This window comes from Entelurus aequoreus, linkage group LG14, assembly GCF_033978785.1.
Source record: "Entelurus aequoreus isolate RoL-2023_Sb linkage group LG14, RoL_Eaeq_v1.1, whole genome shotgun sequence".
NCBI lineage: Eukaryota > Metazoa > Chordata > Actinopteri > Syngnathiformes > Syngnathidae > Entelurus > Entelurus aequoreus.
The window spans coordinates 26,514,736-26,537,791 of record NC_084744.1 but is presented as its reverse complement, the minus strand read 5'-3'; the positions used below and the strand labels follow the sequence as shown (position 1 = coordinate 26,537,791).

Genomic DNA, 23,056 nt, shown 5'->3' with positions numbered 1-23,056 from the left:
TAATAATCAATTTCCTACCACTTGTCCTCCGTTTCCTACCACTTGTCCTTAATATTTCTGACAAAATAATAGAATATAAATGACACAATATGTTACTGCATATTTCAGCAGACTAAATTAGGAGCCTTTGTTTGCTTACTTACTACTAAAAGACAAGTTGTCTAGTATGTTCACTATTTTATTTAAGGACAAACTTGCAATAAGAAACATATGTTTAATGCACCCTAAGATTTTTTGTTAAAATAAAGCCAATAATGCACTTTTTTGTGGTCCCTTTTATTTAGAAAATTATCAAAATCCATTTTGGTACAGGTCCCGGTACCATAATATTGGTATCGGGACAACACTAGTAAGAACAGATTTCGTCGGTTGATTCTTTGACTACCTTAGTAGTCATGTTTTCACGAGAGAGATTAGTCTCTACGATGCAGCCAAGATAGTTAATCTCATTTTTGATTGTTATAATATTGTCACCCACTTTGACTGTGAAGTTATCTACTTTTCTGAGGTTAGGAATTGACCCAAAGACCTGTGTACTTGCAAGTACCGGGGCGAGTCTTAATTTGCCAGTTTGTCATTGAAAGCCTTGCTAGTCTAGGTCTTGAGGATTGTAGGTTTGCTTGTTTTGTGGCCGTCAGCCTCGGTTCTATGTTCTTTACGGGTACAGAAAATCATGGAATGATCACTTAAAGGCCTACTGAAACCCACTACTACCGACCACGCAGTCTGATAGTTTATATATCAATGATGAAATCTTAACATTATAACACATGCCAATACGGCCGGGTTAACTTATAAAGTGACATTTAAAATTTGCCGCTAAACTTCCGGTTCGAAACGCCTCTGCGGATGACGTATGCGCGTGACGTAGCCCGGCGAACACGGGTATGCCTTCCACATTGAAGCCGATACGAAAACGCTCTGTTTTCATTTCATAATTCCACAGTATTCTGGACATCTGTGTTCGTGAATCTGTTTCAATCATGTTCATTGCATTATGGAGAAGGAAGCCAAGCAAGCAAAGAAGAAAGTTGTCGGTGCGAAATGGACGTATTTTTCGAACGTAGTCAGCCACAACAGTACACAGCCGGCGCTTCTTTGTTTACATTCCCGAAAGATGCAGTCAAGATGGAAGAACTCGGATAACAGAGACTCTAACCAGGAGGACTTTTGATTTGGATACACAGACGCCTGTAGAGAACTGGGACAACACAGACTCTTACCAGGATTACTTTGATTTGGATGACAAAGACGCAGACGTGCTACTGTGAGTATGCAGCTTTGGCTTTTTTTTTGCGTATGTACGTAACTTTTTTAAAATATATAAGCTTTATGAACCTTGGGTTAGGTGAACGGTCTTTTGGGCTGAGTGATTGTGTGTGTTGATCATGTGTTTGAATTGTATTGGCGTGTTCTATGGAGCTAGGAGCTAGCAGAGGAGCTAGGAGCTAGCATAACACGTACCGTACCTTACGTGCGCGTCACGTACGTAACTTTTTAAAAATATATAAGCTTTATGAACCTTGGGTTAGGTGAACGGTCTTTTGGGCTGAGTGATTGTGTGTGTTGATCAGGTGTTTGAATTGTATTGGCGTGTTCTATGGAGCTAGGAGCTAGCAGAGGAGCTAGGAGCTAGCATAACAAACACGCAGGTGTTATTATGCAGGATTAATTTGTGGCATATTAAATATAAGCCTGGTTGTGTTGTGGCTAATAGAGTATATATATGTCTTGTGTTTATTTACTGTTGTAGTCATTCCCAGCTGAATATCAGGTACCGTGAGTATGCAGCCTTGGCTGCTAAACATTCGATAACTTGACCGTATGTGCGCGTCACGTACGTAACTTTTTAAAAATATATAAGCTTTATGAACCTTGGGTTAGGTAAACTGTCTTTTGGGCTGAGTGATTGTGTGTGTTGATCAGGTGTTTGAATTGTATTGGCGTGTTCTATGGAGCTAGGAGCTAGCAGAGGAGCTAGGAGCTAGCATAACAAACACGCAGGTGTTTTTATGCAGGATTAATTTGTGGCATATTAAATATAAGCCTGGTTGTGTTGTGGCTAATAGAGTATATATATGTCTTGTGTTTATTTACTGTTGTAGTCATTCCCAGCTGAATATCAGGTCACCCCCGGCTCTCACAGCATCTTCCCTATCTGAATAGCTTCAACTCCCCACTAGTCCTTCACTTGCACTTTACTCATCCACAAATCTTTCATCCTCGCTCAAATTAATGGGGAAATTGTCGCTTTCTCGGTCCGAATCTCTCTCACTTCATGCGGCCATCATTGTAAACAATAGGGAACTTTGCGTATATGTTCAACTGACTACGTCACGCTACTTCCGGTAGGTGCAAGCCTTTTTTTTATCAGATACCAAAAGTTGCAATCTTTATCGTCGTTGTTCTATACTAAATCCTTTCAGCAAAAATATGGCAATATCGCGAAATGATCAAGTATGACACATAGAATAGATCTGCTATCCCCGTTTAAATAAAAAAAATTCATTTCAGTAGGCCTTTAAGCCGCGTACAGTAGTTCCACTTGTGGTGATCTTGGACTGGTCAGAAGTAACAACGAGGTCTATGATAGTTTAAAACAGGGGTCACCAACCTTTTTGAAACCAAGGGCTACTTCTTGGGTACTGATTAATGCGAAGGGCTACCAGTTAGATACACACTTAAATAAATTGCCAGAAGTAGCCAATTTGCTCAATTTACCTTTAACTCTGTTATTATTAATATTTATCTTTGTGGAAACACTGATCATCTTAATGATTTCTCACAATAAATATATATAGAAACAGATAAATATCAATATGCAACACTTTATTTTTTATATTTTCTCTAAGTGCACATTTTTCATATTGAACATTTTCAAATGATCACTTCTAAGACAGTCTTGTGAAATCACAATATCCCATTTTAACTAGCTAGCCACTAACATTTTTTAACAAATCATGAATTACTTTGCACCATGTTTGTACAAATAATAACTCATGTAAAATACAAAAGTTAACTCTCAAATTTTTAAATCATGTCACACTTTGAACTGGACACCAAATCTGTTATCTGTTTCTTTGTCAGTTAGTGGGAAGCCTGGCATTGCATGCTGTTAACTAGTGTGTTGTACTCTGGTGTGTAACTTGACACTGCAACTCTGAGTGAGTCTTGCAGATGTGCATCAGTGAGGCGTGTTCTGTGTTTGTTCTTGATGAAGTTCATGTCAGAAAAGGCTGATTCACAAAGATAAGATTGTTCCTCATTGTTTGCGGAACCTTCTTAATCTTTTGGACATATTTTCACAGCAATCTGGCCTTAAGCTTAATTATGATAAATGTAAAATGTTAAGGATCGGAAATCTAAAGGGAACGTCCTTTCGAATGGAATGCAAAGTGCCTGTTTTGTGGACAGATGGACCAGTTAACATACTTGGTGTTGTTGTCCCAGAAAATCTGGAAGATCTAGGCTCAGTAAATTATGATAATCGACTAAGAAAGCTGGACAAAATTATGCAATTATGGAAAGGGAAATCCTTAACCTTGTATGGTAAAATGTCTATTGCCAACTCGTTAATTATTCCTCAATTTATTTATTTGTTTTTGTCATTACCAGCTCCATCACAAAACTTTTTTAAGATTTATGAGCGGAGGGTCTTCGATTTTGTCTGGAACGGCAAACCAGAAAAGATTAAAAGAAAGGTTTTGTACAAAGAGTATGAATATGGGGGCCTGAAACTTCTCAACTTTGAAGCTATTTGTCTGTCTTTAAAAGCATCAATTGTTCCAAAGATGTATTTAAACATTGAGTGGTACACAAATGTCCTGTTGGACAAAAAACATGTACTGTATCAAAAGAAATTGTATCCTTTTTTACAAGTGATCCCCTCCCAGAGAGTCTGCTGGGAAACATGGCGGGGTTCATAAAGGAAACAATCCACTCATAGTGGTGTTTTCAATTTTATGTGCCAGAAAAAAGAGACAATATTTTGCAGCAGTTAATATGGATGAACTCTAATATTGTAATAGATGGAAAGCCTTTCTTTTGGAAAAATATGTTTGAAAGAGGAATCATTTTTGTCAATGATATAGGGACGGCGTGGCGAAGTTCGTAGAGTGGCTGTGCCAGCAATCGGAGTGTTGCTGGTTACTGGGGTTCAATTCCCACCTTCTACCTTCCTAGTCACGTCCGTTGTGTCCTTGGGCAAGACACTTCACCCTTTGCCTCTGATGGCTGCTGGTTAGCGCCTTGCATGGCAGCTCCCGCCATCAGTGTGTGAATGTGTGTGTGAATGGGTAAATGTGGAAATACTGTCAAAGCGCTTTGAGTACCTTGAAGGTAGAAAAGCGCTATACAAGTACAACCCATTTATCATTTATTTATTTATATTATCAATGAGAATGGTAAAATTATGAAGTATGATGAATTTAGAGCTATGTATGGTGATGCTTGCTCAAGCTTTTCATTTTATCAACTAACTGGAGTAATTGGGAAAAGATGGAAACAAATAATTAATTATGGAACTACTAAATTATTAGTTTGTGAACCTCTAATAAGAAATTCTAGTTGGCAAAAAGGAATTAAAATAAATAGAAAAAAATATAATTTTTATTTAATAAAGAAATCTTTGAAGGCTGCCTCATACAACACAAATGGAAAATGGGAGGACTTTTTTGACTGCCCGTTGTCATGGGATGCCATATTCAAACTAATCTATAAAACCACTATCGATGTGCAAAATCGTTATTTTCAAATTAAAATTATTTATAACTTCTTACCCACAGGGAAAATGTTAAAATTATGGAATATGACAGAGTCAGATAATTGCCGATTTTGTTGTCAGGAGCCTGAATCCTCCCTGCATTTGTTTTGGTATTGTCATATTGTGTCTTTGTTTTGGGTGGAAGTTGAAAAAATGTGTTTAAGGATTGGTTTGTTTATGAAGCTTAATGTGGTTTCTGTTATTTTAGGAGAGTTCATTGACAATCATGATTTAGTCAATTTAATTATAGTACTCGGTAAAATGTTTATTTTTAAGGCCAAAAACAGATATTCACTTAGTATTACATTCTTTAAAACATTTATTCAGTATTTTCTAACTTTAGAAAGTTACATGGTTGAAAACGATAATGATGCCAAAAAACATTTAAAAAAAGATGAGAAGTCCTCAAAGGCTTATTTTGAAAGTATAATTATGTTTATAGATTATATGATATCTGTTGTTGTGTTTCCTAATTTGAGTGACCTGGACATAATCTGGACTGTACATAAATGCTTAATTTGAAAATGTAATTTTGTTTATAAATTATATGCAATCTGTTGTGTTCCCTAATTTTTTTCTGTGTACATGAATGAAGGTGTGTGTTGCTGAGTCCGACTTGGACATTATCTGGACTGGGCCTGGTTTAAAAAACCCTTTAAACAAATCTAATTTCATTGACAACCTGGTCTGTTGAAGATAAGGCCCTTTTTTTAAAAATAAAATAAAATAAGATAAATAAATAAAAAACATTTTATTGGATAAAAAAGAAAGTAAAACAATATAAAAATAATTACATAAAAAATAGTAATTAATGAAAATGTTAGTGGACCAGCAGCCTATACAATCATGTGTGCTTCAGGGACTGTGTCCCTTGCAGATGTGTTGTCTATGTTGTGGAAACCAGAATATTGGTAGCAGAAAGAAATAACCCCTTTTGTGTGAGTGGATGAGTGTGCATGGGGGAGGTTGTTTGGGTTGATGCACTGATTGAAAGTGTATCTTGTGTTTTTTTCAATGTAGATTTAATTTTTTTTGGGGGGGGGGGAATGTTTTTTTTTTTTTTTTTTTTTTAAGAACAGGCCCGCGGGCGACTCATCTGGTCCTTACGGGCGACCTGGTGCCCGCGGGCACCGCGTTGGTGACCCCTGGTTTAAAAGGACTCACTCACCCTGGTAGTTTGCTTAATGAGCTAAGTGAGGCAATGTTGGTGACACAGCTTAGTGAAGATTTTAAAAATGGGTGCATTCTTTCGGGACATATCTGTGTTCCAGTCCCCAAGAAGATGTAAACCTGTATCAACATGTTACACAAAACTTACACAGTCACCAAATACATTTTATACTGTAATCAAATCTAATTAGTTATAAATTTACTTCCTGACTCTGACTTACATGCATAAATAAGTGAAAGTAAACATTTATTTTCAGTAACCAAAGTAGTCAACACTTGATTTATTAAAAGAACATAAAGGTGACTGACTTTCCTTCAGCGTGTCGTAGATGGTCTCCAATTCCTAAAGAGGAATTGTTGATGGAGATAATCCATTAAAACACCACATAGTAAAACATGTTTTTGGTAAAAGTTCCTTTTGGCCCAGCCAACAAAATGACCACAAAAAAGTATTCTGCATGATGACAATAACATACCATGAATGTTTTTTTAAGTGATTTTGGAATTAGATTTTTTTTATTTCCATGATATTGAAGTTATGCTAATTACTATGTAATCAAAAGATTATGGATAAATTTAGAGATAAAGTTTAGGTGTAGTAGACCGTATACACAATAAAATATTTACACACTTTACATCAGTGAGTGTAAAGTTAAGAATCCCTCAATCAATGCTGCCTCGTACGTATAAAAAACTTTTCAAATTACCTCCCATCAAATTTCCAAGTCTGTTTTTGTACTCACTTTTGAATTAATTGTAGTGACTGGGACAAGAGGAGGTATTTCCTGCGTATTTATTGGTTGTTTTGCTTCACACTTTTAACACAACACAGGAAAGAACACAAATAATGTCATTGTGTTAACAGTGTCAGTCCAAAACTATTTATATTCTCTCTTTATTTTATTTACTTATTTACCCAACAGACGTCCAGCAGCCCCCCCACATTAAAGAGGAAGAGGAGGGTCCACAGCCCCCCCACACTAAAGAGGAAGAGGAGAATCCAAAGCCGCCCCACATTAAAGAGGAAAAGGAGGATCCACAGCCGCCCCACATGAAAGAGGAAGAGGAGGAAGTGTGGATCACTCAGGAGGAAGAGTGTCTTCTAGGGCAGGAGGAGGATGATGTCACCAAGTTTCCACTGACTGTTGTCTCTGTGAAGACTGAAGAGCATGAAGACAAACCACCTGAGTCCGCACAGCTTCATCACAGTCCAAGTAAGCACAACATCCACATATCATTTTATTCTCAGGGCATTCAATCCATCACAACTGGACTGTTCACTTTGTCTTAGAAGATGTTTGTCCTCTCATCCAAGTAGGCGTTATCACTTCATGCTCATAGACTTCACGTCTTAAATCTAATCACTGGAATTTAGAGGAGAACTGCACTATCATTCACAATCATTATAAAAGACATGATGATGGATATATATATATATTTTTAAATCACATTCTAACTCATAAATATAACTATACTATAACCATCCAAAAAGCACCATTAATACTCCAATTGCATTTTGTGGCTTGAATACCAACCAAGTATTAGTGATATTGTTATTATAAGTGCTAACGCAGACAAACTATTTATAGCTTGTGTGTCTATGTTGACATCACCCGCTGGTGAGCTCCTTCCTCTGACAAGTTGGTACCCTTTGACAGCCAATTTAGACCCAGAAATTGTGAACGATACAAAAAGACGCTTGGCTTCACCCCCCTTTTCCGTGCGACAATTATGAGTCATTCTTTATCTAAACGGGAATATAACAAGATTCTATCAGTCTGCGTCATAGTGACAGCAGACCTTGTACAGTAAGTGATGCTTTATTATGTTTCATGGCTCTCATGAAGTCTGCAGTGTGTAATATTCAGTGATGTAAAAAGCGAACGTCGTGATGCGTTTTTGAAATAAATGCGCTTATGAGCAAAAATACGTAAATATTACATCTTTTTAAAAATGTGCCTGTTACTAAATGACATATATACTTACTGCATGTACATAAAACCTTAATGGAGGTGTTTGGATGCTTTTTAAGTTCTTTGTAGGCAGAATAGTGCGACTCTAATAGTCTCTGTTGTAAGCAGACTTTTGATCGCATTTATTTACTTTATTTAAAAATCTGTATTCTTGATAGGCAAAATAAATAAAAGTGAGGTTCCCTTTTAAGTGAAGTGAAGTATATTTAATTAGCGCTTTTTTGTGGTGACTCAGCGCTTTACATAGTGCAGGGGTCGGCAACCCGCGGCTCCGGAGCCGCATGCGGCTCTTTGACCACTCTGATGCGGCTCAGCTACATACTTGCCGACCCCCCCGATTTTACCAGGAGACTTATGGATCTCAGTGTCTCTCATAGATAACTCCCAGGGAAAATATAATCCTATTTACACTCTAATTACTAAGTAAAGGGAGTGCCCTAATTGCACTGCAGTAATTGTCCTCTATAGCATTTACAAACAGCGTGCCAGCCCGGCCACATGTTGTATGTTGCTTTTACTTGCACACACAGGAGACAGCAAAGCATACTTACTCATCAGCCACACAGCTTACACTGACGGTAGCCGTATCAAACAACTTTAACATTGTTACGTTACAAATATGCGCCACACTGTGAACCCACAAAAAAAATTATAATATAATTCATATAGCAATTCAGTATCACTGTACAGCAGGCCAGCAGTTAGCCGAGTCATTGCGCACAATCCATGTTGAGGCACAAATCAGTGACGTGCCTCAACTGGCTGCTGATCACCGCACCGTCTCTCTCAGTATTTGAACGGCAAATGTGAAAATAAAAATAATCTAAAACTGGTGAAGTTAAATGGAAAATAACTTTAGTATAATTACTGGATACATATAACAATTTAATTTTTATTTTTTTATTTTTACTTTTTTTTTTCTTTCCATGATGGCAGGTGAGGCCGTGCCTCCCCTGCCTCTAGTGACGGCACGCCACTGCCTGAATCCCATGCAGCCCTAACTCTTCCGGTCTACATTATACACCCCCGCTACCACCAAATCCCCCCACACATCAACCCCCCCCCCTCTCAGTGCGTTGGTTGAGCGGAAGAGTTAGGGCTGCATGGGATTCTGGGTATTGGTACCGTCAGTGTAAGATGTGTGGCTGCTGAGGTAGTACGCCTTGCTGTCACTTACGTGAACAAGCTAAAACTGCATTCTACATGTGGTCGAGCAGGTACACTGTTTGGGCAGGCTGTAGAGGGCTCCAAAATCAGTGTCATCACGCTCTGATATTCGGGAGTCTCCCGGGAAAAATGAGAGTGTTGGCAAGTATGACGCTATCAAGCGCCATTCATTCAAAACTCGCGGGCCGCACTAACATCAAATTTCCACATTAAAGTGCGTGCCGGTGCGTGTGTCGGAGACCCCTGGGTAACATAGCACAAAGCATTTAAGCTTTGAATGCGGTGTTTTTCATTTTAAATTTAAAACATTTTTTTGTGGCTCCCATTATTTTCTTTAATTTGTGAAACTTGCCAAAATGGCTCTTTGAGTGGTAAAGGTTGCCGACCCCTGACATAGTGAAACCCATGATCTAAGTTACATTTAAACCAGTGTGGGTATAAATACATTTAATAATGTCAAATACAAATAAGGCAACAAGAGAAGTATCCCACTCTTCTCTTTTGTAAAGTAAATTTGTACAGCCGATATGGGCATCTACATCAACTATATGATTTGCCTGAGAAGCTGGACAGGACAAAAAACCAGTGTGGGTGGCACTGGGAGCAGGTGGATAAAGTACATTGCCCAAGGACACAACGGCAGTGACTAGGATCGAACCTGGAACCGTCGAGTTGCTGGCACGGCCACTCTACCAACCGAGCCACTCCGGCCTTAGAATGTATTACAATCTATCAAAATCTCAATAATTCAATGAATAATATTTTTATTTAGGAGCTTTCTGTTGTAACGTGTTTCTGTCTACACTTTTGTTAAAATGTAATAATCACTTATTCTCTTTTGTTAAAATGTAATAAGCACTTGTTTTGTTGTTTGATACTTTAGTTTTGGCTGATAAATAAATAAATGATACCAAGTATCGGTCATACCGATGCAGATACTGATAATTACATTTTTCTTCACAATCATAATCAGACAAAAACACAGGATGGTGGTGTTAGAAAATCAATTGAATATTTAAATATGGCTCTGAATTAAAGCATTTGGTTTATGCCCTTAAAGTCTTCCTTATTTCCTGAGTTTGTAAACAATAACAAACTCAACAAAATATACACTACCGTTCAAAAGTTTGGGGTCACCCAAACAATTTTGTGGAATAGCCTTCATTTCTAAGAACAAGAATAGACTGTCGAGTTTCAGATGAAAGTTCTCTTTTTCTGGCCATTTTGAGCGTTTAATTGACCCCACAAATGTGATGCTCCAGAAACTCAATCTGCTCAAAGGAAGGTCCGTTTTGTAGCTTCTGTAACGAGCTAAACTGTTTTCAGATGTGTGAACATGATTGCACAAGGGTTTTCTAATAATCAATTAGCCTTCTGAGCCAATGAGCAAACACATTGTACCATTAGAACACTGGAGTGATAGTTTCTGGAAATGGGCCTCTATACACCTATGTAGATATTGCACCAAAAACCAGACATTTGCAGCTAGAATAGTCATTTACCACATTAGCAATGTATAGAGTGTATTTCTTTAAAGTTAAGACTAGTTTAAAGTTATCTTCATTGAAAAGTACAGTGCTTTTCCTTCAAAAATAAGGACATTTCAATGTGACCCCAAACTTTTGAACGGTACTGTGTATATAATATAAAAACCTTATACTTGGTATTGTTACTGTCAATTTTTGTATCGATCGGTCCACATTTGTTTAAATTTAAGAGCTTTAGCAGGGTTTCTGTGGGTCATTAAAAAGCATTAAAAGTCATTGAATGGCCTTTGCCTAAATTAAGGCCTTAAATGGTATTAAAAAGCATTAAATACGATGTCCAGAGGCATTAAATATTCATGCAATCGTAGGCCGGGACGGATATAAATGAAAATAAATCCAATAACTTAATACTTACCATCATCAATACATTGCTATGTCAGTATGTTTCCTTTTTGGTCTCTGGATTTTAAACTGGACTAAGAGGTCTCACTCTGTGCATCGCTCTCAGCACCTGAGCGTGTTTATTCCACAGTAGACTTACATGAACAAAGTGAGCCTCTTGTCAGTTATTCACAATCTTTGTTTCGACTGCTTGCAATTTTCCTCTACACATTTTCCTATTGTTAGCGACACTCACTTTAATGTTGGAGATGGAACTAGTCATTTTGATACAACGCTGAAGTACAGGCCCCCATATAGCTGCCCGGGATATGCCTGTTATATGATTCTTTAATTTTGGGCCTTTTAGAATCAGCATGTCTTCGTCCATTCGCGTCAAGGAGGTGAAATTTGTTCTGAAAACCTTTGACAACTTGACTTCATGTCCATTACCTACTCAGTGGCCTAGTGGTTAGAGTGTCCGCCCTGAGATCGGTAGGTTGTGAGTTCAAACCCCGGCCGAGTCATACCAAAGACTATAAAAATGGGACCCATTACCTCCCTGCTTGGCACTCAGCATCAAGGGTTGGCATTGGGTGTTAAATCACCAAAAATGATTCCCGACCGTGGCCACCGCTGCTGCCCACTGCTCCCCTCCCCTCCCAGGGGGTGAACAAGGGGGTGGGTCAAATGCAGAGGACAAAATTCACCACACCTAATGTGTGTGTGTGACAATCATTGGTACTTTAACTTTAGGACTTTTCAAAGTATATAATACCATCTGCCTTAAACAGAATATTTTACTTTGAAAGTAAACTGGATCATTTATTTTGTGTTTATGCATGACTTCCTGTCCCACACGAGCAGATTTTAGCTCAATTGAACCACCTTGTTGTGTAGAAGCCAGGTGGTGGAAACTGACACATTGACTTGAAAACAAATAACCGAACGAGTGGAAATTCCCAGTTACACTTACAAACGTTGCTTGGCGAGATAAATAAAGAAACCATACTTCAAGTTCAAGGCACAAAACAAAAGGAAATACACTTTCAACCCACAGCACTCGCAGTGAGCGAACTCGACCACAAGATAGCGTCATAGCAGAGACAACCATACGAAATACAGATTTACACTGTAAACGACCTAATCTTTTCTTCAAGTTTATACATCAGTAACTGACAATAAAATCACAGGGGGCGCTGGAGCCTATCCCAGCTGCACTCAGGCAGAAGGGAATTAATGGCAATAAAGATTTTAGACCATATTGCCCATCCTTTGTAAAAAGTGGTCTTCTTTAACTGTGAATAATGTTGTAAAGAGCAGTGTGTTTGTTTTCAGGACAATTCATATAACTTGTTATTTTAAGTACATGTAAACGCACTGAATGCCTCATGTGACTGAGCAAATCTGGACATTTCTCAAGCATGTTTGTCATTTTGTGTCCTGCAGACGTCTGTGAAGAACAACTTCTGCCTGAAAAACAGGAGTGTAGCTTCAGGATGGTGAAGGAGGATCCATCAAAGAGGAAGACGAGGCGCCAGAGATCCTCTGGCGTCTCCTTTTCCTCTTTGACACAGACCCTTCCCTGTAAAAAGGAAGAGGAAGAAGAGGAACACAGCATCAGTCAGGAGGGAGAGCATAATGAAGGACTGGTGGAGTTCCCAGTGATTGGTGTCCATGTGAAGAGTGAAGATGATGAGGTCAAAGGTGAAAGTGAGGAGAAGAGAGAGGCGGAGCCTCCAAGCAGCAGCTCAACACAACACATGACAACAGAAGCTGATGGAGACCACTGTGGAGGATCACAAGCAGACAAGCTCTTAGCTCCACTATCAGATAGTGAGGACACAACGTCACACTCTCCTGACACTGATGATGAAGACTCTAAAGATGATAAGACATGTCACACTGACAACACTCACTTGAAATGTTCTCACTGTGACAAAACCTTTAAAAAACATTGTTATCTGAAAAGACACATGAGGATACACACGAGAGAGAACCCTTTTTCTTGTTCAATCTGTGGCTTATCTTTTACAAGGAAGGAAAATATGAAAGAGCACACAAGAACACACACACGAGAAAAACCTTTTTTTTGTTCAATCTGTGGCTTATCTTTTACAAGGAAGCAAACCATGAAAGATCACACAAGAACACACAAAGTGGAAAAACCTTTTTCATGTTCTGTGTGTGATTCAAGGTATAAACGAAGTCAAGATTTGAAACGACACCTGAAAAGACACACTGGGGGAAACCGTTTTCAGTGTTCTGTGTGTAATTCAAGTTTTGTCCAAGGTGAAAATTTGAAAAGGCACATGAGAACACACACAGGAGAAAAACCTTTTTCTTGTTCAATCTGTGGCTTATCTTTTACAAGGAAGGATAGTTTGAACGATCACACAAGAACACACACTGGAGAAATAACTTTTTCCTGTTCAGTGTGTGATTCAAGTTTTGCACGAAGTCGAAATTTGAAAAGACACATGAGAACACACAATGGAAAAAAAGTGTTGAGTTGCAGTGTGTGTGATGAAAGATTCTCTCATGAGTACCAACTTAACAAACACAAGTGTGCTGGTGAGAACAGCAGCAGTAAAATAGAAAAGCGCCCCGCAGACCTCCACCAGGCCAAATCTCCCAGTAGTAAAGAATCCTTCAAAAGAAGGCTAAATCCAAATGATGATCAGGATCAACACCAAAATCTAATCACTTGTTCCTTATCCCATTTCTGACATGTCCTGAAAGTTTCATTAACATCTGACTATACTTTTTTTGTTATGATTCCAACTAAATGACAATTAATCAAGCCCCAAATCACTTTTAGTTACTTTTCAATTACTTCAATCACAAATATGTAAATATGTTTCTTAGTTACACATCCTGGAAAACAACATCCACACAACAGTTTATATTTATTATTCATTCTTACTAATGTATTTAGTTGTGTACTAACACATCAATCTGTATTTCTGCTAATATTTAAGAAGTGATGATGATGTTATGGTTCAGTGTGCCCCTTCACAGGCTTGCTGTCTCCAAAACAAGTCTCCACCATGGTGGTGCCAGCGGTCCTACTACTTGTACTTGTACACTATACAATATAATTATGCACACCTTTTGTAAGATAGGCATTTTTGTTTGTACTAGCAATTTGAAACCAGCGCTGTATCCTTTGTATGTGACCTTGTAGAATAAAATGTCTGTTTTTTATGACTAATGATCTGATTCTTTGAGATGTTTTAACAAAAATAAAAGTATATTATTTCAATTGGTGCCGTGACCCAGATTGGCTGACACTGAGGACTCGAAATGTGTTATTTTGCAGGAAGATCTAGGCCCCTATTGTACTCAGTTTGTGCAATTACCGTAATCAAAGTTTATTGATAAAGACTTTAACCACAGGTGCCTCGAAGGGCTGCATGAACCACAAGGACATCACTGGTCTGATGTCATGTCTCACAACGGTCGTTAATGACTTGGAGATGGTCCTCCTTGTGAGTCATGAAGCGCATTGTCATCAGCGAAAGAGCCTTGAAGATGACTTTTTCTTGTGTGTTTGTCTTTGCAGTGAAACGTCTCAGATCAAACACGGATCTGTCTTGGCGGTATCTGATGTAGACGCCAATGTCAAGGTCCTTGATAGCATGGAGGATGACTTGTGTGAAGAAGAGGTTGAAGGTTGACACCATTACTGTTCCAAAAGCTGCCAGTATAGTCGCCGTTTGAGAGGGCCTGACCAATCATGTGATTGTGAGAGAGCCTTATCATCATTGTGAACTTTTCTGGGCCGCCCAATTTTGCCAACATAGACCAGAGTGCTTCACGATTCACTGTGTCAAAAGCCTTGGTTAGCTCCACAAATACCTACAGGTGTATCAGTTGCTCAATACACTTTTCTGGGAGTTGGGGTTTCACAAATAACAGGTTAACAGTGATTCTGCACGGAAACCACATTGTGCTTCTGGGAGGCGATTCTCAGAAATGACATCCGTTAGGCTGTTTTAGCAGGACACGAGCTCGGCTCTTTCCAGCAACAGAGTGAAGCGATTTACCTCTGTAGTTACCACAGTCCAACTTTCTGTCCTTTTTTTAAACATAATATGACAAGGTCAGGCTACGTATCTCCTTTGTCCCAAATGGTTAACAGGATATTGTGAAATGCCTTGAAGGCTGTGGGTCTTAAGGCTTTGTACAGGTATGCCATTCTGAACTGGTGCTTTACCACAGCGTGTCTGGTCCATGGCAGTTCTCACTTCCCCCCAGTAGGAGGGAAGTACAAGCACACCTGAGTTGGCTTTTGTGGTATCTGTTGTAATGCCTCTTGGTCAACAGAATGTGGTCTGTTGAGGAACTGACTAAAGAGTTATTCCCAACGCCCACTGATACAAGATTTGCTCTTTAATTTGGTGGATGCATCAACAGAGAGAGGGTGTGCAGCAGGGGCGTCACTAGCTTTTAAGGACAGGGGGGGCTTAGCCCCCAGGAGATGCACAGGATGCGAGCGAACGTAGCGCACGAGCACAAAACTTCACAAACGGCTAACAAAGACTTAGAAATTATTCATTGTTATTATTATTTCAGTCGGCTTATTTTCAATCTGTGTTCAGTACAACAACAAACATGGGTTTGCACAGTGACATTTTGTTTACAGCATCAACAAGAAACTATTACTTGCATGTGCCTGGTGGCCATGGAGTGTATGACAGTCAAAGTACATCTAAGTCTCATTTAACACAGCCGAATGAAAGGAAAGTTACTGTTGATGTTGGATCTCAAATAATCCAGCAAAGGATGCCTGGACTCCCAATGGCTACTAATGTGAACAGTAATGCTTCAGCTTCTCAATTTACAACAAATTCACATGTTCAGATGCCAGTCATTAATGACAATAACAATTTGCTATCCATAATGGTAAGGCAAAATGAAATTTCTGCTTTACTGGCGTGACAACAGAACATCTCTCATTTGCCAAGGAGAGAGACCCAGGTGTTTGATGGAAATCCTCTTCAATATCATGCTTTTATGAAATCTTTTGAGCACAATGTTGAAGAAAGGACAGGTGACGCTGGAGACTGCTTGCACTTCCTGGCACAATACACAAGAGGACAACCACATGAGCTTGTTCAAAGCTGTCAGCGAATGCCTCCAGACAGAGCATATCAAAGGGCTAAGGCTTTATTGGAAGAGCATTTTGGGAATGAACAAAAGATTGCTTCTGCTTATTTGGACAAAGCACTATCATGGCCTTTGGTTAAAGCAGAGGATGCAAAATCTCTTCAAGCATATGGTCTCTTCTTAAGAGGATGTTGTAATGCGATGGATGACATACAGTACGTGTCTGAGCTTAACATGCCTGCGAACATGCTGATGGTGATCAAGCAGTTACCGTATAAGCTGAGAGACCAATGGAGGACGGTAGCTTGTGATATTCAAGAGACCCGTTCTCGAAGAGCTACTTTCCCTGACATTGTCAGTTTTATTGAACGTCAAGTTAAAATTGCAGCAGACCCTATATTTGGAAATATACAGGATACTCCAAAGACAATGCAAATCAAAAATGGCAGCAGAGATGGCTGTCAGCGTCACACACGAAACCAAGGAAGTTTTGCTACTACAGTAACATCAGTTAATGGAAAGGCCCATGTGAAAAAGGTCGAAGCCCCACTGGACAAAAGGACCTGCTTGTACTGCAAGGGTGAACATGCGTTGGAGGTGTGCTCTCTATTGGTAGAGAGGGCACATAATGACAAGATCACTTTTTTAAAACAACATGGAGTTTGCTTTGGCTGTCTGTGCATAGGGCACATAAGTAAGGACTGCAGGAAGCGACTGTCATGTAAAACATGTGGAGCTAAACACCCTAGCATGCTTCATATTCATCCAAAGAACAAGGAGCAAGAGAAGGATCTAGCAGTTGCAGCAGGTACAAACACAGCGGTGGGCAGCTCTGTGGTAACAGTGCAAAGTAGTGGTCTCACTGGGGCCGGTGACCATGGCTGTAAGCTCTCTATCGTGCCAGTAAAGATCAAGTCCAAAAAGGGTCATCAAGTCATGGAAACGTCTGCCTTTCTGGACCAAGGCAGCTCTGGCTCCTTTTGTACATCAAGTCTGATGAGCAAGTTGAATGTTTCAGGAAGAGGAACTAAAATTCTCTTACGCACTTTGGGCCAAGAAAAGATTGTAGGATGTTGCATTGTGTCAGATCTGGAGGTAGCCGGTCTGGAAAGTGATCTCTACTGTGACTTGCCAGATATGTTTACACAGAAGAAAATGCCTGTGTGCAGGAGCAACATACCACGGGAGCAGGATCTGGTCAGATGGCCATATTTGCGTGGAGTACACCTACCTGAAATTGATGCAGACATTGAACTGTTGATCGGCTTAAATGCACCAAGAGCTCTTGAACCAACAAAGGTGATTCCAAGCAAAGAAGGAGGGCCGTACGCTGTTCAGACCATGTTGGGATGGACTGTCAATGGGCCAATGTGTGGTGAAGCAGACTTGGAACAACCCAACATTACTGCTAACCGCATCTCTGTGGTGAAACTGGATGAACTGTGGAAGCAGCAGTTTCAACTAGACTTCCCTGAACGCAGCCACGAAGAGCAACTGGGTCCATCAAGAGAAGATGGCCAGTTCATGGAAATGGTGAAAAGCTCTGTTGAGATGGTGGATGTGTCATGATCCATGGTCCGGATCATGTTTTTGTGTTTTCTGTTAATTTTGGACTCCTTTTGTTATTTGTTGTGCTCCTGTGAGTTTGTTTTGGTTGTCATGGTCACTCTTTGTGTGCACCTGTCTCTGATTAGTGCTCGCCCGCTCACCTGCTTCCCGAGCGCTAATCAGAGGCATTATTTAAGTTGCCTTTGCCAGTCACTCGTCCTGCTCTCATTGTGTTTGCTCCATGCACTTGTCACGTGAGTTTTTGAGTTCCAGTGTTCCTTGTCTTTTGCCTATGCTAAGTAATAAGTTCCTTAACTTCCCGTGCGCTCTGCACGCATCCCTGTTGTTTTTGTTTATTGGATGATTTATGATAATAAATCACTTCCTACCTTACGCCTTCGTCCGGAGCCGTTCCTTTGCATTGGGAGAACAACCGCGCAGCAAGCTGCGACCCCCCCGTTCGTGACAGAATGAGAGCAGCAACCGTTCTCCCGCAAATGGACCAGAGGGAGATGGATGAAGGTACGCGCATGGTGTTGCGAGCGATGGAAGTGGAGACGCTTCGCTATTCGACGGAGGAGAGGTCGAACCTTATGTGGGGACCTGGAGGCTCCCTTATCCCCATCGACTCCCTCTGGTCCGAAGACATCGCCGCTACACCGCAGTACCGGACGCGCAGGCAAAGGCGGAAGCCGCCCAGAAGGGCTTCGCCTCGCCGTCAGAACGCGTCACTCCCGCAAGCTCCTCCCCCGGACCGAAGCAAGTTGCAGGCAGCCCAGTATCCTTCCCCCGATGACGTCACTCCGTCCACGGCTGATGACGTCATGGCCCAGAATTTTTTTTTTCTGAATTCTGTCTCCTTGCGTCAGCAACCTCCTAAAGACTTTAATTCCAAAATTAAACATTATCAGGACATTCTTTTGAAATTTAGATGTCAGCCACAGTCTCCTTCTGAGTGCCAAACTCCGCCCCCTAGGACTCTAGCCCCGCCCACGTTAGTGACTTTTTCCTCTCATCCTCCCAAAAGACCTCAGGTGGGGGGTGGGAAAAGACATTTTGGACAATTTAGAGGGGAGGATTTTGCCCCCCTCCTGACTTCCCGCCACCCACCCGTAAAGACTGTTCCAGACCGCAAGCAGCGCGTCTGGTATCCGCCCCTTGAGGGGGGGGCTGGGGCCGGGAGCTGTGCTGGTGGGGCTGCTCGGCTGCGCCCAGCCAGGCAGCAACCTCCATCCCGGCCGCCGCCACCTGTCCTTCGGCCTGCCAAGCCGCAACCTCCAGCCCGTCCTCCACCACCAGTCCGTCGGCATGCCAAGCCGCAACCTCCTGCCAGGCCACCTCCGCCAAAGTCACGACCAACACCTCCAAGTCTGGTTTCCACACCAGTACCTCCAAGTCTGGTTTCCACACCAGTACCTCCAAGTCTGGTTTCCACACCAGCACCTGCTCCACGGCTGGTTCCCACACCAGTACCTGCACCTCGGCTGGTTCCCACACCAGTACCTGCACCTCGGCTGGTTCCCACACCAGTACCTGCACCTCGGCTGGTTCCCACACCAGTACCTGCACCTCGGCTGGTTCCCACACCAGTACCTGCACCTCGGCTGGTTCCCACACCAGTACCTGCACCTCGGCTGGTTCCCAGACCAGTACCTGCACCTCGGCTGGTTCCCAGACCAGTACCTGCACCTCGGCTGGTTCCCAGACCAGTACCTGCACCTCGGCTGGTTCCCAGACCAGTACCTGCACCTCGGCTGGTTCCCAGACCAGCACCTGCTCCTCGCCAGACGCCTGCACCTGCTCCTCGCCAGACGCCTGCACCTGCTCCTCGCCAGACGCCTGCACCTGCTCCTCGCCAGACGCCTGCTCCTCGCCAGACGCCTGCTCCTCGCCAGACGCCTGCTCCTCGCCAGACGCCTGCTCCTCGCCAGACGCCTGCTCCTCGCCAGACGCCTGCGCCTGCACCTCGGCAGACGCCTGCGCCTGCACCACGCCAGACGCCGGTGGTACCTGCAACCACACCAGACTCGCCGGTGGTACCTGCAACCACACCAGACTCGCCGGTGGTACCTGCAACCACACCAGACTCGCCGGTGGTACCTGCAACCACACCAGACTCGCCAGTGGTGCCTGCTGCCACGCCTGCCATGACGGCGCCGGTGCCTGCTGCCACGCCTGCCATGACGGCGCCGGTGCCTGCTGCCACGCCTGCCATGACGGCGCCGACACGCCCACCTCCTCGTCGACCACGGATGTGGCCGTTCCCTGGTCGTCCGCCTCGCCAAGTGCGCCCACCTCCCCGTCGGCCACGAATGTGGCCATTCCCTGGTCGCCCGCCTCGCTTGCTGCAGCGGCGTTCCACTCGCCGCCGCCACTTGACTTTGCCTCGGTGGATTCGGGGACACTTGGCCTGGCGACCCACCTCCAAGTCCTCCCTCCGCCCGCCCGTGACTTTAGACCCTGCTTGTTTTTTGTTTTTGTTTTCATATGGACATCTGGTATCTGTCCTTGAGGAGGGGGTACTGTCATGATCCATGGTCCGGATCATGTTTTTGTGTTTTCTGTTAATTTTGGACTCCTTTTGTTATTTGTTGTGCTCCTGTGAGTTTGTTTTGGTTGTCATGGTCACTCTTTGTGTGCACCTGTCTCTGATTAGTGCTCGCCCGCTCACCTGCTTCCCGAGCGCTAATCAGAGGCATTATTTAAGTTGCCTTTGCCAGTCACTCGTCCTGCTCTCATTGTGTTTGCTCCATGCACTTGTCACGTGAGTTTTTGAGTTCCAGTGTTCCTTGTCTTTTGCCTATGCTAAGTAATAAGTTCCTTAACTTCCCGTGCGCTCTGCACGCATCCCTGTTGTTTTTGTTTATTGGATGATTTATGATAATAAATCACTTCCTACCTTACGCCTTCGTCCGGAGCCGTTCCTTTGCATTGGGAGAACAACCGCGCAGCAAGCTGCGACCCCCCCGTTCGTGACAGGATGGTCACTACACCATTGGTTTGCCTTTAAAAAAGGGAAATGTGTGCATGCCTGATAACCGCAAGTTAGCAGAGCAACGCGCCTTGAATTTGAAAAGAAGGTTCCAAAAGGATGCCTTATTTCATGCGGACTACACCATGTTCATACACATCATTATCTGCGGTTATGCTGAAAGAGTGCCTGTGGAAGATATGGCATGTAACCATGGAAAAACTGGAATATTCCACATCATGGTGTATACCATCCGCATAAGAAGAAAATCAGAGTGGTGTTTGATTATGCTGTGTCATTCAAAGGTACATCACTGAACACACAGCTGCTGCAGGGATCTGATCTTACAAGTTCATTGATTGGAGTCATAGCCAGAATCTGGAAAGTCCTTAACTCCACTTTGAGAGTACAAACTCTGGATGAATACAGCCTCCACACTGTGCTGTGCGAAATCGAAGCTATTCTCAATAGCAGACCAATAACAAAGGCATCCACAGATCCTAATGACCTAGAGGCTCTAAGTCCCAACCATCTTCTCATCCTCAAGGGTCAGCCATCTTTTCCACCTGGTGTTTTCCAAAAGGATGACTTGTATGCTGTGCGTAGATGGAAACAAATCCAGTACATGTCCAACCTGTTCTGGAAAAGATGGACAAAGGAATACCTACCGCAGCTTCAGGAGCACCAAAAATGGAATAAAATCAAGCGCAATTTTGTTCCAGGAGACATTGTGCTTGTTGTGGATAACTCTGCACCTCGCAACTCTTGGATTATGGGGAGAGTTGTCAAGGTTGTTGAAGATAAAAGAGGACTTGTTCGACAAGCCCCGATTAAGACCAGGACAAGCTTTCTGGATAGACCTGTCACTAAGATGTGTCTGCTTCAGAAAACCGAGGACATCTGATGGGATTAATTGTTGACAGGACTTGACTTTGAATATGACTTGTGACACAGACCACACTCTGTCTAGGCTCTGAAAGTTCTGGAACCTCTGGCCTAGTGACACTTTCATATATGTGAAGAACCTGCTCGTTCAAGGACATTGAAAATGAACTGTTGTTATAACTACTTTGATTTGATGTATGTTACATTTAATATTTCCGTGCTGCTACTATTGTCCAGTAATTATTATGTTATAATAATTAGGGGCCGGAATGTAGAGGCAGGGATTTGTTTCTCACTTGTCACCTGGGATAGTGTGTGTGGCAATGTGTGTGGGCGGAGTGTGTGTGGGGCTGATTGCTGAATATATAACACCTGCACCTCTCTGTGAATTGTTTGGCTTGTATGGAGAGAGTGTGAACCTGGGTGCTGTTACTTCTGTTGACCGCAAAGGGATCGCAAAGGGGTCGCAAAGGGACCGCAAAGGGATCGCAAAGAGAACGCAAAAGGACAGCAAAAGGACCACAAACCATCTGAATGTAATGTATTGTATTTTTACTCAAAGGGAAAATAAATCACCCTCAAAACAGCAGTAATGACTTCATGTTGCATCCTTGGACCCAGCGTGTCAGACAGAACCCTGCTTTCCACTCTCAGTGACTAATTACTTTCTGATAGTCACACTACAAATAGCTTCACACAACCATTAAGCATGAGTGGAAGAAATGTTTTTGTGTTATCATTCATATTCTCCGGAGAATGGCCAAGAAATCATAAATTCTCCCAGGGTATGTAAACTTATGAGCACAATTGTATATATATATATATATATAGAGAGAATGTGGACTGGATTTTGAGTGATGTGGGCATTTTCTATATGAACAAGTCCAAGGACCGCAAGCAAGGTCGCAGATAAAATGCGGACTGGATTTTGAGTGATGTGGGCATTTTCTATATGAACAAGTGGAATGGATTGGATACCGACACACTAAAGGGGCTCTCTACCTTAAGCTATGAAGTGAGGGGAAACTGAGTGAATAATGACAGGTTATATGATTATTTATTTAAACTCATATTCGGGCCACTTTATAATGAATATGTCGGCATGTATTTAAAAAAATAAAATAAAATAAAACTAACAACGGCAATGGTGTGCAGTGCCCCCTTTGGCTGGACCGAAGATGGCTTTGAGATGGCTGAAGAGTATTTTGGAGTTCATAGAGTCTGCCTCGCGCTGGATTTCCTCAGCTTTTGACTCACACCAAATGTCTTGCATAGAGCAAAACTCTCTTCAGATTTTGGCTTGACAGTCTTTGAACCTGTCATGTCCGGATCCACAGGTCGCATCAAGTCGCGCCTGTAAAGCCATGTCGTACTCATCAAACCAGTCTTTGTGAATTCTCTGCTTCTTGCCAAACACAGCTTGTGCAGTCGCTGTTACTACGTCCCTGAACTGGGTCCATTTGTATGGTGTATTTCCTGTAAGGGGTTCTTTTGGATCCAAATCTTGGTCCAAGCTGGCGGGAGAGTGAAGTTTGGCTGTATTAAACCATGCTTTAGTGACCTTAGCCTATACTTTCATCTGGTTCTCATTGGGCTAAATCTG

General features: G+C 42.1%; 2 protein-coding genes across 2 annotated transcripts in view; one reads left to right on the top strand and one right to left on the bottom strand.

The window, feature by feature from the left end:
- Positions 1-14,159, top strand: part of LOC133664587 (oocyte zinc finger protein XlCOF6-like) — a 335,370-nt gene extending 321,211 nt beyond the window's left edge. The window contains exon 4 of the mRNA XM_062069333.1: positions 12,387-14,159. Coding sequence (XP_061925317.1) covers positions 12,387-13,666 — 1,280 coding nt within the window. The 3' untranslated portion in view covers positions 13,667-14,159. The remainder of the gene's footprint in view (positions 1-12,386) is intronic.
- The window catches only part of LOC133664593 (uncharacterized), a 264,251-nt gene that overhangs the window by 160,315 nt on the left and 80,880 nt on the right, over positions 1-23,056 (bottom strand). The gene's annotated exons all lie outside the window — the stretch shown is intronic.